Consider the following 17139-nt stretch of genomic DNA (forward strand, 5'->3'; position numbering starts at 1 on the left):
CAGCGTCAACCAAGTTCAAGGGACTGAACAAGCCAATCACCTCTATCCGACAGCAGGAGATGAAATGCTTGAAGACATGATGACAGTAGTGGAATTAAAATCAATAGGACTTTTTCTGCATAGCTTTCTCTTGGTTTTCTTGACAATTTCCTCTTACTAGGATTTCTGTCTCCTGGTACACAAATTGCCTGTTTATAGGCCCTCTTTCAAAATCAATTCAATTTTATTTCCAAAAAGATGATGTTGTTTTACTTCCTCTGTTTTGTTTGCGTAAACGTCCATTGATTTAATTTGAATTGATTTATGCATTTGAATATGATCAATGTTTACAAAGATGCATGCTTAAAATAGAAATAGCGATTACTACAAGACTTCGGGACCAAGGAGAAGGTCTAACCATACTTTCCAATGAATCCGTTGCTAATTCGATTCCCCGGCAAAACCAGTTATTCCCCAGAAGAAATTGGCATCACTAGACTGGTCATCTCTTCTACCCCCAGCCAGGCTCTGTTGAATATCTCTGCCATCAGATAAAAGTCAAATACCCCTAGCTAAGGAAGGGTTATCAATACAAATATCTCCAACCAGAAGAATGAGATTTATTTTCCCAGCAGAGTCCCCTGGAAGAACGTTTCAGACACATAGTGCATTCATTACATCATTTCACATCACATACCTACATACAATTTTCATTCCGCATCATATACATTATGTAACACCCTTCTAAAATACCCCAATAATTCAAATTAAATATCAAAATACAACATCAGAGTAATTATGCAGTTATGGGTGTCACATAAACACTTCACACCATGTTCCAAAATAACAGTCATGCTCTTTATTTAATCAAATAAACATTCGCATAAATCGCAGCGGATATAAATCAAATCAATCAAAACATGTAACACATTACATGTAAAATGGTTCATAACCAACAGTAAAACATTCAAAACATCCCTTCCCGATGTTACATCTATCAGAGCATGACCCCCTAATGAACTACTCTAGACTCCAAGTACTAGCTCCTACTCAATCACTGCTCGTTACCTGAAAAACAGTTGTAAGGGTGAGTTCCTCAATCAATATAATAAGTATTATAAAATATCATGTCATGTTAAGTAATTTAACACACTTCATCACCCTAATCCAAACATGTATTCAGTAACAGCACATCAACTCAACATAATACTCAACGCCAACACAAACAACACGTATAATATTGGAATACATCCATTCATATTATACGCCATACATATATTATGCAATGAGACTCCATGCATGCGGTACCGACTATTTGTGAACATATAGTTCAACCTCACCGTCCAAATCCAGGCACGGCTACCAAGCTCACTAGTCCCACTCATTTGAGACATAGTGACTCACTCACTAATTCCTCACCATGGGAATTAGCTACCACCCCAAATGGGCCATGCTATGCACGCTAATCACCTAGCATGCAAACATCAACAACAATCAAAATGATTTACTCACTAATTCCTCACCATGGGAATTAGCTACCACCATAAAGGCCACAATATGCATGCTAATCACCTAGCAATGCAACAACAACAACAACTCAAGAATAGACATATGCTCACACTCTAAGCCATAAAAACAGTCTATTCACAAATGCATACATAACTGATACATTCACAGCATCATGCATACCATCACACATCATCAACACATTTTATCACAAAAGCATATCATATCATGCCGCATAATCAAACATAGTATTAGCACACTCTACTAATACCTATACTACTCAAAACAACGGGAAAATGATCCCTACTACGTCATACATCAGCTAAGTTACATCACTCAGCCTAAACAACCAAAAACTGCACAACCATAGTTCAGAAAAACCACAAGTCTGCCCATACGCGTATTGTCTATGCCCATACGCGTATTGCCCATTCCTGACCAAGTCCATACGCGTATTGCCCACGCCCATACGCGTATGCTACGCGTACCACATTCTCATACGCGTACTAACAGAGACAATTTCACGTTCAAAACATCATCTTTTTCACTCATACGCGTAAGGCCTCATCCATACGCGTACCAGCCATATCATACGCGTATTGCCTAGTGCCATACGCGTATGACCAGAAACCAGAATTTCCAGATCTGCAATGGCTTCTCCTGCTACGAGATCTATCCAATTCAACCTTCCACAGTCCAAATTTTACACACAATTCATTCATCTCGTCTAACCCGAATCATACACTTTCGATTTCACAAATTTCTAATCTTTCTACCTCTAATTCCTACGAATTTCTTCAATTTTAATCCCAATTTCGTTCATCCCAAAAGTTCACAAATTCATCATACATCATTCAATCAGAGGCAAATCAATGGTTTCTCACTACCCATCACATATTATCCCATAATACCCATTAATCGATGATAAACCCCCCTTACCTGAGTTAATCCGGCAATCTCTGAGCTCCAAGTTTTTCCTTCCTTCAACCTTCGTCCTCTGGCTCTTTGCCCTTTTTCCCTTTTCTGCCTCTTTTCCCTTTTCACGTGAAAATAACTCTTTTTACCAAATGGAACCTTTTTACTGATTTCTACTTTTATTCCAATAATAACAATAAAAATAATCCAATAATAATAATCCCAATAATATTCCAATAATTATTATTCCAATAATAATAATAATTCCAATTATTTAATTAAATTCATAAATATATTATTAACTCAATTTAAATAATTATCTTATTTTATCGGGGTGTTACAACTCTCCCCCACTAAAAGAGTTTTCGTCCTCGAAAACATACCTCAAGCGAATAACTCTGGATAGGACTCTTTCATCTGACTCTCAAGTTCCCAAGTCACATTGCCACCTGCTGGTCCGCCCCAAGCTACCTTTACCAAAGCAATCTCTTTACCCCGCAACTGCTTCAACTCTCGATCCTCAATCCTCATAGGTGATGTTTCAACAGTCAGGTTATCTCTCACCTGGACATCATCTACTTGGACCACATGCGACGGATCATGAATGTACCTCCTCAACTGAGATACATGAAAAACCTCATGCAAATTCGCAAGTGACGGCGGTAAAGCGATACGATAGGCTACCTCCCCTATCCTCTCCAAAATCTGATAAGGACCAATAAATCGAGGTGTCAACTTCTTCGACTTCAAAGCTCGACCAACTCCAGTTATCGGAGTAACACGAAGAAACACATGATCTCCCTCTTGGAACTCAAGTGACTTCCTCCTCTTGTCATGATAACTCTTCTGACGACTCTGAGCAATTCTCATCTTCTCCTGAATCATCTTAATCTTTTCCGTAGTTTGTTGAACAATTTCAGGTCCAACCACAGCACTCTCACCGGACTCATACCAACATAAAGGTGTCCGACATCTCCTACCATACAAAGCTTCAAACGGTGCCATACCAATGCTCGAATGAAAACTATTGTTGTAGGTAAACTCAATCAAAGGCAAATAACAATCCCAAGCACCTCCCTTTTCCAAAACACAAGCCCTCAAAAGATCCTCTAGCGACTGAATCGTCCTCTCAGTCTGACCATCAGTCTGCGGATGATATGCAGAACTCAATCTCAGCTTAGTTCCCAAAGCCCTCTGCAAACCTTCCCAGAACTTCGATGTAAATCTAGGATCTCTGTCCGAAACAATACTAGACGGAATACCATGCAAACTTACAATCTTCTCAATATACAACTCGGCCAATCTCTCTAACGGATAATCCATTCTGATCGGAATGAAATGAGCCGATTTCGTCAATCTGTCAACAATCACCCAAATAGCTTCAAAATTCTTATTTGTCCTCGGCAAACCAGACACAAAATCCATACTGATACTATCCCACTTCCACTCTGGAATAGCCAACGGTTGCATTAGCCCAGACGGCTTCTGATGCTCAATCTTTGACTTCTGACAAGTCAAACAAGAATAAACAAAACTCGCAATTTCTCTTTTCATTCCCGGCCACCAAAATAACTTTTTCAAATCATGATACATCTTCGTAGCTCCAGGATGAATACTCAGGCCACTACGATGTCCTTCCTCCAGGATACTCTTCTTAAGTTCGGTAACATCCGGAATACATACCCGATTACCAAATTTCAAAACACCACTCTCATCAACCCTGAATTCACCACCTTGACCTTGATTCACTAAAGTCAACTTATCAACCAAAAGCATATCGGATTTCTGACCCTCTCTAATCTCATCCAAAATATTACTCGTTAACTTCAACATTCCCAATTTAACACTATTGTGAGTACTCTCACACACCAAACTCAAGTCTCTAAATTGCTCAATCAAATCTAATTCCTTAACCATTAACATAGACATATGCAATGATTTCCGACTCAATGCATCCGCCACTACGTTTGCTTTACCCGGATGGTAATTCAAACCAAAATCATAATCCTTCAGAAACTCTAACCATCTCCTCTGTCTCATATTCAGCTCTTTCTGATCAAACAAATACTTTAAACTTTTATGGTCACTGAAAACCTCAAATCTTGACCCGTATAGATAATGCCTCCATAACTTCAGAACAAAAACCACAGCTGCCAACTCTAAATCGTGTGTCGGATAGTTCCTCTCATGAACCCTCAGTTGTCTCGAAGCATAAGCTATAACCTGCTTATTCTGCATCAACACACCACCCAAGCCCAACAATGAAGCATCACAGTAAACCTCAAATGATTCCGACGAACTCGGTAATATCAGAATAGGAGCAGTAGTCAACATTCTCTTTAACTCTTGGAAACCTTCTTCACATTTTGAGTCCCAAACAAACGCTTGCCCCTTTCTAGTCAACATCGTCAACGGTAACGCCAACTTAGAAAATCCCTCAATGAACTTCCTATAATAACCTGCAAGTCCAAGAAAACTCCTTATCTCAGAAACTGACTTCGGAGCTTCCCACTTAGATACCGCTTCTATCTTAGAAGGATCAACAGCAACACCACCTCTTGAAATCACATGACCAAGAAAACTAACCTCTTCTAACCAAAATTCACACTTAGACAGTTTAGCAAATAACTTCTTTTCTCGTAGAACTCCTAAAACCACTCCCAAATGCTCAGCATGCTCTTCTTCAGATTTCGAATACACCAAAATGTCATCAATAAACACCACAACAAACTGGTCTAGATACGGATGGAAAATCCTATTCATGTATTCCATAAATACTCCAGGCGCATTAGTCACGCCAAAAGGCATTACAGAATACTCATAATGTCCATACCTTGTTCTGAAAGCAGTCTTCTGAATATCCTCAGTTTTCACACGTATCTGATGATACCCAGATCTCAAATCTATCTTGCTGAACACACTCGCACCAACCAATTGATCCATCAAATCATCAATCCTCGGCAAAGGATACCGATTCTTGATAGTCACTTTATTCAATTGCCTGTAGTCCACACACAACCTCATAGTACCTTCTTTCTTCTTAACCAATAACACTGGTGCACCCCACGGTGACACACTCGGACGAATAAATTTCTTATCCAACAGATCTTCCAACTGACTCTTCAATTCAGTTAACTCAACAGCAGACATACGGTACGGAGCCATCGATATCGGCCTAGTACCAGGTACCAAATCGATCGAGAACTCAACTTCACGCTCTGGCGGTAATTCATTCACTTCTTCAGGAAACACATCAGGAAAATCACATACCACGGCTAGATTACCAATCGCCAGTTTATCTTTAGCTTCCAAAGTTGCTAACAGCATAAACAACTCTGCCCCATCTGTTACTTCCTCATTCACCTGCCTTGCAGATAGAAACAAACTCGTTCCTTCCTCAATCTTAGGAAAAATCACAGTCTTATCAAAACAGTTGATATAGACTCGGTTAAACACCAACCAGTTCATACCCAGGATAACATCAACCTGTACTAGTGGAAGACACACAAGGTCCATCCCAAAGTCTCTACCAAAAATACTCAAAGGACAATTTAAACAAACTGAAGTAGTAGTCACTGAACCCTTCGCAGGAGTATCAATCACCATACTTCCACGCATCTCAGATATCTCTAACTTAAGTTTCACAGCACAATCCAAGGATATAAAGGAATGAGTAGCACCGGTGTCAATAATAGCTACAAGAGGAAAGCCATTAATATAACACGTACCTCGGATCAAACGATCATCTGCAGAAGTCTCAGAACCCGATAAAGCAAAGACCTTGCCTCCCGACTGGTTCTCCTTCTTCGGCTTAGGACACTGTGGACTAATATGACCCAACTCTCCACAGTTGAAACAAGTCACAGTCTTCAACCGGCAGTCTGCAGCCAAATGACCACCTTTTCCACACTTGAAACACTTCTTCTCATTACTGGTACATTCATGGATACGATGCCCAGCCTGACCACATCTGTAACACTTAGCAGGGGCACTGGAGTCTCCCCCACTAGGCCTCTTCATCCCACTCTGTCTCTGAAAACCTTTGCCAGCTGCATACGGTTTTCCACGATCATTCTGATTCTTGCCTTTCCTATCAACCCTTTGCTGATAGCTCTCTGCTCTGGCTTTGGAATCCTGTTCAAAAATCCTGCAACAGTCAACCAAGTCAGAAAACACTCTGATCCGCTGATATCCAATAGCCTGCTTGATCTCGGGACGCAACCCGTTCTCAAACTTCACACATTTCGAAAAATCCCCAGTAGCCTCGTTATAGGGAGTGTAATACTTCGACAGCTCTGTGAACTTAGCAGCATATTCAGTAACCGACCGATTGCCCTGCTTCAATTCCAAGAACTCTATCTCTTTCTTTCCTCTGACATCCTCTGGAAAGTACTTCCTCAGGAATCTCTCTCGGAACACAGCCCAAGTAATCTCAGCATTCCCAACAGCTTCCAATTCAGTGCGGGTAGCAACCCACCAATCGTCCGCTTCCTCTGACAGCATATGCGTACTGAACCTGACCTTCTGGTTTTCGGCACACTCAGTCACTCGGAAGATCCTCTCGATCTCCTTCAACCACTTCTGAGCACCATCTGGATCGTATGCTCCCTTGAACATTGGAGGATTGTTCTTTTGGAACTCACTCAATTGACGAGCAGCTCCCATTCCCACAACATTCGGATTCCCTCCAAGTACTCCAGCTAGCATACCCAGCGCCTCAGCAATCGCAGCATCATCTCTACCTCTTCCAGCCATCTCTATTCTGAAAACCCAACAAGCTAAACAATAAGTACTGATAGGGGTACACAACACCTATCCCGTACAGGGAAACAGAATAATTACGACTCGACTCGACCGACTATGCTCTGATACCACTAATGTAACACCCTTCTAAAATACCCCAATAATTCAAATTAAATATCAAAATACAACATCAGAGTAATTATGCAGTTATGGGTGTCACATAAACACTTCACACCATGTTCCAAAATAACAGTCATGCTCTTTATTTAATCAAATAAACATTCGCATAAATCGCAGCGGATATAAATCAAATCAATCAAAACATGTAACACATTACATGTAAAATGGTTCATAACCAACAGTAAAACATTCAAAACATCCCTTCCCGATGTTACATCTACCAGAGCATGACCCCCTAATGAACTACTCTAGACTCCAAGTACTAGCTCCTACTCAATCACTGCTCGTTACCTGAAAAATAGTTGTAAGGGTGAGTTCCTCAATCAATATAATAAGTATTATAAAATATCATGTCATGTTAAGTAATTTAACACACTTCATCACCCTAATCCAAACATGTATTCAGTAACAGCACATCAACTCAACATAATACTCAACGCCAACACAAACAACACGTATAATATTGAAATACATCCATTCATATTATACGCCATACATATATTATGCAATGAGACTCCATGCATGCGGTACCGACTATTTGTGAACATATAGTTCAACCTCACCGTCCAAATCCAGGCACGGCTACCAAGCTCACTAGTCCCACTCATTTGAGACATAGTGACTCACTCACTAATTCCTCACCATGGGAATTAGCTACCACCCCAAATGGGCCATGCTATGCACGCTAATCACCTAGCATGCAAACATCAACAACAATCAAAATGATTTACTCACTAATTCCTCACCATGGGAATTAGCTACCACCATAAAGGCCACAATATGCATGCTAATCACCTAGCAATGCAACAACAACAACAACTCAAGAATAGACATATGCTCACACTCTAAGCCATAAAAACAGTCTATTCACAAATGCATACATAACTGATACATTCACAGCATCATGCATACCATCACACATCATCAACACATTTTATCACAAAAGCATATCATATCATGCCGCATAATCAAACACAGTATTAGCACACTCTACTAATACCTATACTACTCAAAACAACGGGAAAATGATCCCTACTACATCATACATCAGCTAAGTTACATCACTCAGCCTAAACAACCAAAAACTGCACAACCATAGTTCAGAAAAACCACAAGTCTGCCCATACGCGTATTGTCTATGCCCATACGCGTATTGCCCATTCCTGACCAAGTCCATACGCGTATTGCCCACGCCCATACGCGTATGCTACGCGTACCACATTCTCATACGCGTACTAACAGAGACAATTTCACGTTCAAAACATCATCTTTTTCACTCATACGCGTAAGGCCTCATCCATACGCGTACCAGCCATATCATACGCGTATTGCCTAGTGCCATACGCGTATGACCAGAAACCAGAATTTCCAGATCTGCAATGGCTTCTCCTGCTACGAGATCTATCCAATTCAACCTTCCACAGTCCAAATTTTACACACAATTCATTCATCTCATCTAACCCGAATCATACACTTTCGATTTCACAAATTTCTAACCTTTCTACCTCTAATTCCTACGAATTTCTTCAATTTTAATCCCAATTTCGTTCATCCCAAAAGTTCACAAATTCATCATACATCATTCAATCAGAGGCAAATCAATGGTTTCTCACTACCCATCACATATTATCCCATAATACCCATTAATCGATGATAAACCCCCCTTACCTGAGTTAATCCGGCAATCTCTGAGCTCCAAGTTTTTCCTTCCTTCAACCTTCGTCCTCTGGCTCTTTGCCCTTTTTCCCTTTTCTGCCTCTTTTCCCTTTTCACGTGAAAATAACTCTTTTTACCAAATGGAACCTTTTTACTGATTTCTACTTTTATTCCAATAATAACAATAAAAATAATCCAATAATAATAATCCCAATAATATTCCAATAATTATTATTCCAATAATAATAATAATTCCAATTATTTAATTAAATTAATAAATATATTATTAACTCAATTTAAATAATTATCTTATTTTATCGGGGTGTTACACATTACATCATTTCATAACATACACATGTATACAATGCTCTCATTTATTCCAGACGCATAATTCACTCATTACATCATTTCATAACATACACATGTATACAATGCTCTCATTTATTCCAGACGCATAATTCACTCATTACATCATTTCACAGCACACGCATGCACACAACATTTGCATCTCATGCATCATGACAGGGCATGAAGCTAACTTTATTTAGCAGGTCAATTATCCTCTTGATACAGTCAAAACAAAGGTCCATTCAGACGAACATCTTTATCAATTACATTCAAGATTCAACTATATCCCTCAGATACTGCCTAACGTACGATATATTCCGAGGCATCTATAAGTACATCCCAGACATTCGTTGCAAATACAACATATACAAATACTAGCAGATATAGCCTAGCGTACGGTTCATTCTGATTCAGCTCAACATATGATTCCTTCAACTCAGATACGATCTAGCGTACGATCCATTCTGACCTTCAACAACTCAGATACGATCTAGCGTACGATCCATTCTGACCTTCAACCACTCAAATACAGTCTAATGTACGACCAAGTTAGACTTTCAAGTCCTCAGATTCTGCAAACACAGTCTAATGTACGACCAAGTTAGACCTTCAAGTCAGATTCTGCAAGTACGGTTTAATGTACGACCAAGTTAGACCTTCATCTCCTCAGATGCTACCTTAGGACAGGTACATTTCTGAATGGTAGTCTAGTATACGACTACTCCCTTACTCAGATGCTACCTTCGGACAGGTACATTTCTGAATGGTAGTCTAGTATACGACTACTCTCTTTTAAGCAGATTCAGCCTAACGGACGGCTCATTCTGGTACTCAGATGCTACCTTCGGACAGGTACATTTCTGAATGGTAGCCTAGTATACGACTACTCCCTTTCCTCGTCAGATTCAGCCTAATGGACGGCTCATTCTGCTCAGATACGGTTTAATGTACGACCAAGTTAGACCCTCATCTCCTCAGATGCTACCTAGTGACAGGTACATTTCTGAATTGTAGTCTAGCGTACGACTACCTCCCTTTCATCATCAGACACGGCCTAACGGACGGCTCATCCTGCAACTCCAATACAGTACATCATAAGACCCATTTGGATCTTCAACTCAGAGACGATCTAGCGTACGATCCGTTCTGATTTTTCATCCTCGGCAAAGTCATCCGCCTAACGAACAATTCACTCTGGTATTCAGACACGGTCTAACGTACGACCCATTCCGATCCCTCATCCCCAGCAGTATATAGCATACTCTGACTCCCCAGCGAAGTCAACAGCATGATGGATGATTCACTATACGGTTTAGCGTATGACCCGGTATGACATCCATGTCTTCAGACATCGTCTAACGTACGACACAATCGGAAGCTCGTCATCAAACTTCCTGGATGGCATCTCTAAGCCCATCTCCATCAAGACTAGCTCCTGATTGACAAGCGCAAATTTTTGGGGCATTCTAGTGTTCAATAATCTTTCACCTCCAGACCACGAACGGCACATACCATTCTACTCTCTCGGTTCAAGAATATTGAACAAGGGCAGCTGTCATACCCCAAAATTTGCCCGTCGATATTACAAAGCTTTCCTCTGACTTGTTCTGCAAGGCACTGATATCAAATGAACAAAAGCCCAGCTCACAACAGGCCCAATCCAAAGACGGCCCAAAATAGCTTGCTCGCTAGGCGAGCAATTCCTTCGCCTAGCGAACACTTCATCATGACACTCGCCCAGCGAAGCATCAGATCCAGAAAAAAGCCCAGAATAGCTTGCTCGCTAGGCGAGCAATTCCTTCGCCTAGCGAAGCTTGTGAAAATCTGAAGTTTTGGACCTCATTTTAAGCCCATTAGGTCATAACAAGAGCACTATAAATAGCCAAGCCTTCAGTCACGAAAGGGGAGGAAAAAGAGGGGATACAAACAGACGGACGGACACCAAGACGAAGGACGGAAACCCTGGTGCAAAAACCCTGCTAACCTGAAGGCAGCCCCTCCGCGCCGAAACTACCGCCGCCTCCAAGCAATCAGTCCCTTTCAATATCGCAATTGCACACAAGTTTGCGTATCACCACTGTTTTACGTTTCCAATCGATATCCTTTACATACATGATGCATTACGATTAAAGTTTTGATATATAATTTGATTTCACATGTGAATCTAAGTATGAACATCCTGTATAATTGTCTATGCTATGCCTGTAATCCAATGCCATGAAAATACAAGTTTTCGGAAGTCATGCTGCTGTCAAACTCCAAACCCGTGGCCGCTCGCTAGCACGTCGCTAAGCGAGCCTGCAGCGAGCATTCGCTGGGCCTTCGCTAGGCGAAGCAGAGGCGAACGGGACAGTGGCTGCTTTGTCTCTTTGCTGTTCTATCTTAGGCTTATCTAATTACGATTTTTGCATCACTTGGCCTGAACTCATAACTGTTATGTTTATCTTATGGTGCAATTGTCAAATCATACTTTATCTCAATGCTCTAACCCGTGTGTTGAATGGTGTAAAGGCTTCCATATCCTCAATGAAGCGGCCGGCTAGGTACTCCACTTTATGTGTGGGAGACCTTCGTGGAGATGGATTCTAAATTACTTCACTTTAATGTGAAGATTCATATTGATTGCCTAATTAATTTTAATGTATTAATTTTTAATGTATTGATTTTAATGTGTTGATTTTAATGTGGAGATTCATCATAATTACCTAATGAACGTTAAAATATGGACTTTAAATAAATGGTATCGGACCTCTCTTTGTTACCCCCCCGATTACGTAATACGGTCATGTCCCGCGAATATGGGGATACCCTTAGCAAAGACCCTTCGGTTAAATCATCATGGTCCCTCGGATGTTGCCTTCGAAAATACGATTTTGTCCCTCGATGACCCTTCGGTGTAGCCTACGGTTAAATGATGATAGTCCCTTCGAATGCTAAGGTATCCTCATAACTGTTGTCTTCAATGACCAATCAATGACCCTACGATAACCCTTTTACATCCCAAGGATAAAACTACTTACTTCTCAATAGTAAGGACAGTTTTACCCTCACAAGGATAGGAAATACAGTAAAGACCTCGGACAGGTATAACCCTTAATTGCTCATTCATACCCTAAAATATTTTTCCCACCTTACACATTTCAAACATCCTTTTGTGGAAAATCACCACTTAGCATACATTCGTACCAGGATCATTGCTAAGTTATATTTTTCTAAATAACTTTCAAATCCAAATGAGATAACCACTTTGTATACATTCATGCAAGAATCATTACAAAGTTAAATTCTCCTTTTCAAGACATTTCCTACACATTTCTCAACCACCTTTTTTTAAACTAGCAAAACATAAATGATTGAGCAATTAAGAGCCCATGGATAACTATGGATACAGAGGGTGCTAACACCTCCCCTTTGTATAACGTACCTCCCGAACTTAAGAATCTAAATTAAGGTCTTTCCTGTTCTTTTCCACCTTTCCTTATGGGATAAAAGAAAAGTCGGTGGCGACTCTTGCTAACCGCGACATTGCGATTAAAACCACAAAAAAGTCCAGTTCACCGTATGACACACACCTACGTCTAGAGGGCACTCTACCCAAGAAAATAATTTCACTACTTTGAATTAATACACTTAGTCTTACAAGAACCAACAAATCCTATATTGTTCAAAGTATTTTCCTAATCCTAGTGACTTTCTACTTAAGGACTCCCCCTAAATATGATAACCTACTCACTTTCTTCTCAATCACACAACTGTTTATAATTCAATGAACAATATTGAATATTATAACTCAGCTAAGAGAAACCTTTCATATCAAGTTACTGAAACATAGAGGTTTATAACAGTAGATTCCACACTAATCCAGTTATGACATTAGCTTGGAATCCAAGAAACAAAAGACTCAAACCCTAGCATAAATAACCTAGTTCTTGCGCACCAAAACTCTTGACAAAGAATGAGAATTGAGTCTCTTTATATATAAATGTCTTCTGAGCTTTTTCCAATGGGCATCTATTTTAATTCGTCTAAAAAATAACTTAATTAGTTGTATATGATTTGTTTCTCAAATCTGTCTAAAAGATATGATTTATTCTATTTTAAATTCAAATTTAAATCACATTTAAATGTGATTTGAACATCTCCAACTGTCAAACAAATCAACCAAACATTTCTAAAAATATTGCATAAAATCTGATTAGAAAACCAAATAGAAAATATGCAATAAACAACATCCAACAAGGCATACTGTTAAGTCCAGATGTTGAACAACACATGCTGGAACATAAAGTTCAGCATGTTGCACCAGTACATCAAAATCAACCCTTCTCCTTGACCTGCATATATTCTATTGTGAAAAGTATCTTGGATAGACGAAATATGAACCAACTGCAATTTTCACCTGTCTGTTTCCAAGAGAACATATGTTGCAACCCACATGTTAAAACATCTTGTTCAACATGTGTTTGTTCTGCATTATAATCAGCTTGAGCAAACTCCATGTTGTTTTGCATAATACAGTCAATCCAAAAAGGACCAACAATCTCCCCTTGGAAAATATTGGCAAAACAACTCTTCAAGCACAAAACATTAAAGTATCAATGGCATACTTTAGAGAAACAACAACAATAACAAAATAATATTCATCATCAGAGCATGCAATAGCAGCAACATAAGCAACACAAACCAGAGCATAATTCATAATTATTAGGTAGTTACACACATACACAATATCATGATTTTGCTACACACAATGCTCCATAAACATAAACATGTAATCATTCAAGATGAGTTACTCATGCATGTACACAAAGGTTAGTAGTCAAACAACACATAAGGTTGATGCCCATATGCCAGGTCAAATGCTTCAGCGTGTAAGCACACAAATACTTAGTACTAGTTAGTACTAAACACACCAGAGATCAGCATAATAGATATTCACAATCAGTAGTTAGTGGTCAGATAAACTACTCACTACATATTATTACTCCCCCTTTTGCCACAATTGGGCAAAGGTGTTCCTTAGTAGTATCAGGCAAACAACTTCTGTTAGTATGTTAGCACATACACACAATTCAGGAGTAAGCAGAAAACACCAATACCATAGATGTTGAACATGATGCTAGAGCATCATGACAATTATTGGTACACATTTTAGAAAGGCTTACCATGCCATTATAAATCTCGAACAAGGAAAAAAACATGCCCAAATACAAGGGCCAAAAACAAAAGTTAAGCAACAAAAACGTCTCAATCAATAGTCTTCAGACTCATTCCTCAATCCATCATCTACAATTCATGTAGATTACCCAGTATTCATCAGCCTCTGAGTCAGATTCATGAGTTTGAACTTGTCTCTTCTTCACGGACTTCATCTTAGTCACAAATGTCTTCCCAAACACATATGTTTCACTTGATGATCTAGCACGAGTCTCCACACCATTTGTAGAAGCGTTAGAACTCATTCCCTTGTTCTTTTTCTTCATCCTCATGAAATATGCCAATAGCCTTCATGATAGAGACTCCCTTATTAGAAGACCTCTTCCTTGGATTCTCGGACATTTTGAAAGAGATAAGCAGTTGTGGAAGAGAAGATAAAAGAGTTTTCTGAGAGCCAGAAAAACACTTTGGTAGTTCTTGCTAGTAACAAAGGTCCATATAAAAGGAGGTTTTAAAATAAGGTAAATCAGTTTTGTTTCACGTGCTCCACAGACCAAAAGAGAGAGAGGTTATCATGCACTGCTCCCCTACTTTGACTGATATTAACTCTCACAAATGCAAACACCTAGTGCACCCCTTGCCTTTTCAAAGTGGATTGCATCTAATTCCTTAGTGAAAATGTCAGCCAACTGTTTTTTCAATTGCCACATGTTCAAGAGCTATTATTTTATCTTCGACAAGCTCTCTAATAAAGTGATGAAGAATGTCAATATGCTTGGTTATACTATATTAAACATTATTATTTGAATTGTTGATAGCACTTAAGTTATCACAAAACAATGTCATGATATCTTGTGTCACGTTGTATTCCTTCAACATTTGTTTCATCCAGAGCAATTGAGAAAAACTGCTCCTTGCAGCTATTTGCTCAGCTTCAATAGAAGCTATAGAGACACGATTTTGCTTCTTGATAAACCTAGAAATTAGATTGTTACCAAGAAAGAAGCATCCACCAGACATGTTCTTTCAAAGGATGATACAACTCTTTTCCAAACCGAGCATACTTTACTTTTGCATGATTTTTTTTATTCGATGCTACTAATGAATCCTTGTGCCAGAATGTTTATGATATGATGCAGACTAAAATATGGGAAAACTCTTTTGAGATTACAAGAAGAAGTGATTATTAACCCTGATGGATTTAACCAAGACGTTAATTATGTCTTTCAACAGAATTGATTAAAATAATAATGTTGTTCACGAGAGGTTAAGGTGATAAATTTGTAATGGATTTAACAGTCCTTTAGCTGAACCAACTCTAGTATCAAATGATTCGTAGAGAAGGAAAATCGACGATGGCTTTTTGTTTCCTCAAAAGGGCAAGTTTCTCAAGTTATCTTGAGATTATGAGGTAGCACACTTAATAGAGATTGAAAAATCAGAAAACTTTTATTGATTCTCTAGTAAGTGATTTATTAACTTTTTAGTCAATTAAATTTATTTTCTACTAACCTATGGTTGAGTTTCAAGGTTTTTTGGAGCAAAGGGGTTCCAAATACAGTATATTTAGAGTCTAATTTAATCTAAGGCCCAAGGAGGATAAAAGGAATTTGTCCAAAAAATTTCCTAAGACGAGAGAATCTGAGAAAGAAAGAAGTAGACATAAGAATTCACTCTCGATATAGAAAGCTTCAAAGACTTTTAAGGTTTGTTCGAGAAAGAATCAAGGGGAATAATCTCTCCAAAGCTTACCTACATGTTGTTTCCAAAGATGAACGTTATATGCAGTGGGGGGAAATAAGATTTTAGATCATATGCCTTACTATGGATTTCTATTGTCCATCTCTATAAGGTAACGTGTTCCTGTTACACGGGATCTATGTGCTTTGATTATTTTATGTCTTTTTGATAATGACAAAAGGGGATAAGTATACTCTCAGGGGGGAACAAAATATACTATTTGCTTAATTTAGGAGGACTTTGATCACTCCAAAATACTTGTATATGTTTTTTTACCACCTCCCCTGAGAGATGGGTTGTCATCATCGAAAAAGGGGAGAATGTGGATCTATGTGCTTGCAAGTAATAAAGATTAGCATCTGGAGTTTTGATGACGACAATGCAGAAAATATCCTGATAATAATCAAAGCATATTATAAGAGATCTCAAGATCAAATGCTTATACAAAACAAATACTATCTAGCAAAGTCTTAAAGATACTATGATGAAAGGTGTGAAAACTTGCCAGGTCATGTCTGTGAGTCTATCTAAGTGAACTGAGTACTATAAAAGTAAGGTCTCTCACACACACACACGCGCGTGCATGCATGCACGCACACACGCACGCACACACACATGCACATGCACACGCACACGCACACGCACACGCACACGCACACGCAAACGCACACGCACACACACACACACACACACACACACACACACACACACACACACACGTAAATGCACACGCAAACGCACACGCACACGCGCACACACACACACACAAACACACATATAAATTTCTGATTTATCCAATCGATTAGAGCACTTATATAACTTATTAGAGGATGATAATTGATTGTATAATCATCAAAGATAACATATTAATGACTTGCAACGACTCTATATTCAAACTTTCCTATTTGGGATTTA

The 17139-nt window shown here is 39.1% G+C and overlaps 1 protein-coding gene across 1 annotated transcript; it reads right to left on the minus strand.

Moving 5' to 3' along the window:
• Positions 1-821: 821 nt before the first annotated feature.
• Positions 822-14816, minus strand: LOC127114494 (uncharacterized). Its single transcript, XM_051046596.1, has 5 exons — positions 14634-14816; positions 14012-14068; positions 13727-13898; positions 6129-6848; positions 822-1047 (listed from the first exon to the last, which is right to left on the minus strand). The coding sequence occupies exons 1-5, from the start codon at positions 14814-14816 to the stop codon at positions 1034-1036; spliced, it is 1146 nt and encodes a 381-aa protein (XP_050902553.1). The 3' UTR covers positions 822-1033.
• Between the last annotated feature and the right edge of the window lie 2323 nt (positions 14817-17139).

Source organism: Lathyrus oleraceus, chromosome 1, assembly GCF_024323335.1.
Source record: "Lathyrus oleraceus cultivar Zhongwan6 chromosome 1, CAAS_Psat_ZW6_1.0, whole genome shotgun sequence".
Taxonomy (NCBI): Eukaryota; Viridiplantae; Streptophyta; class Magnoliopsida; order Fabales; family Fabaceae; genus Lathyrus; species Lathyrus oleraceus.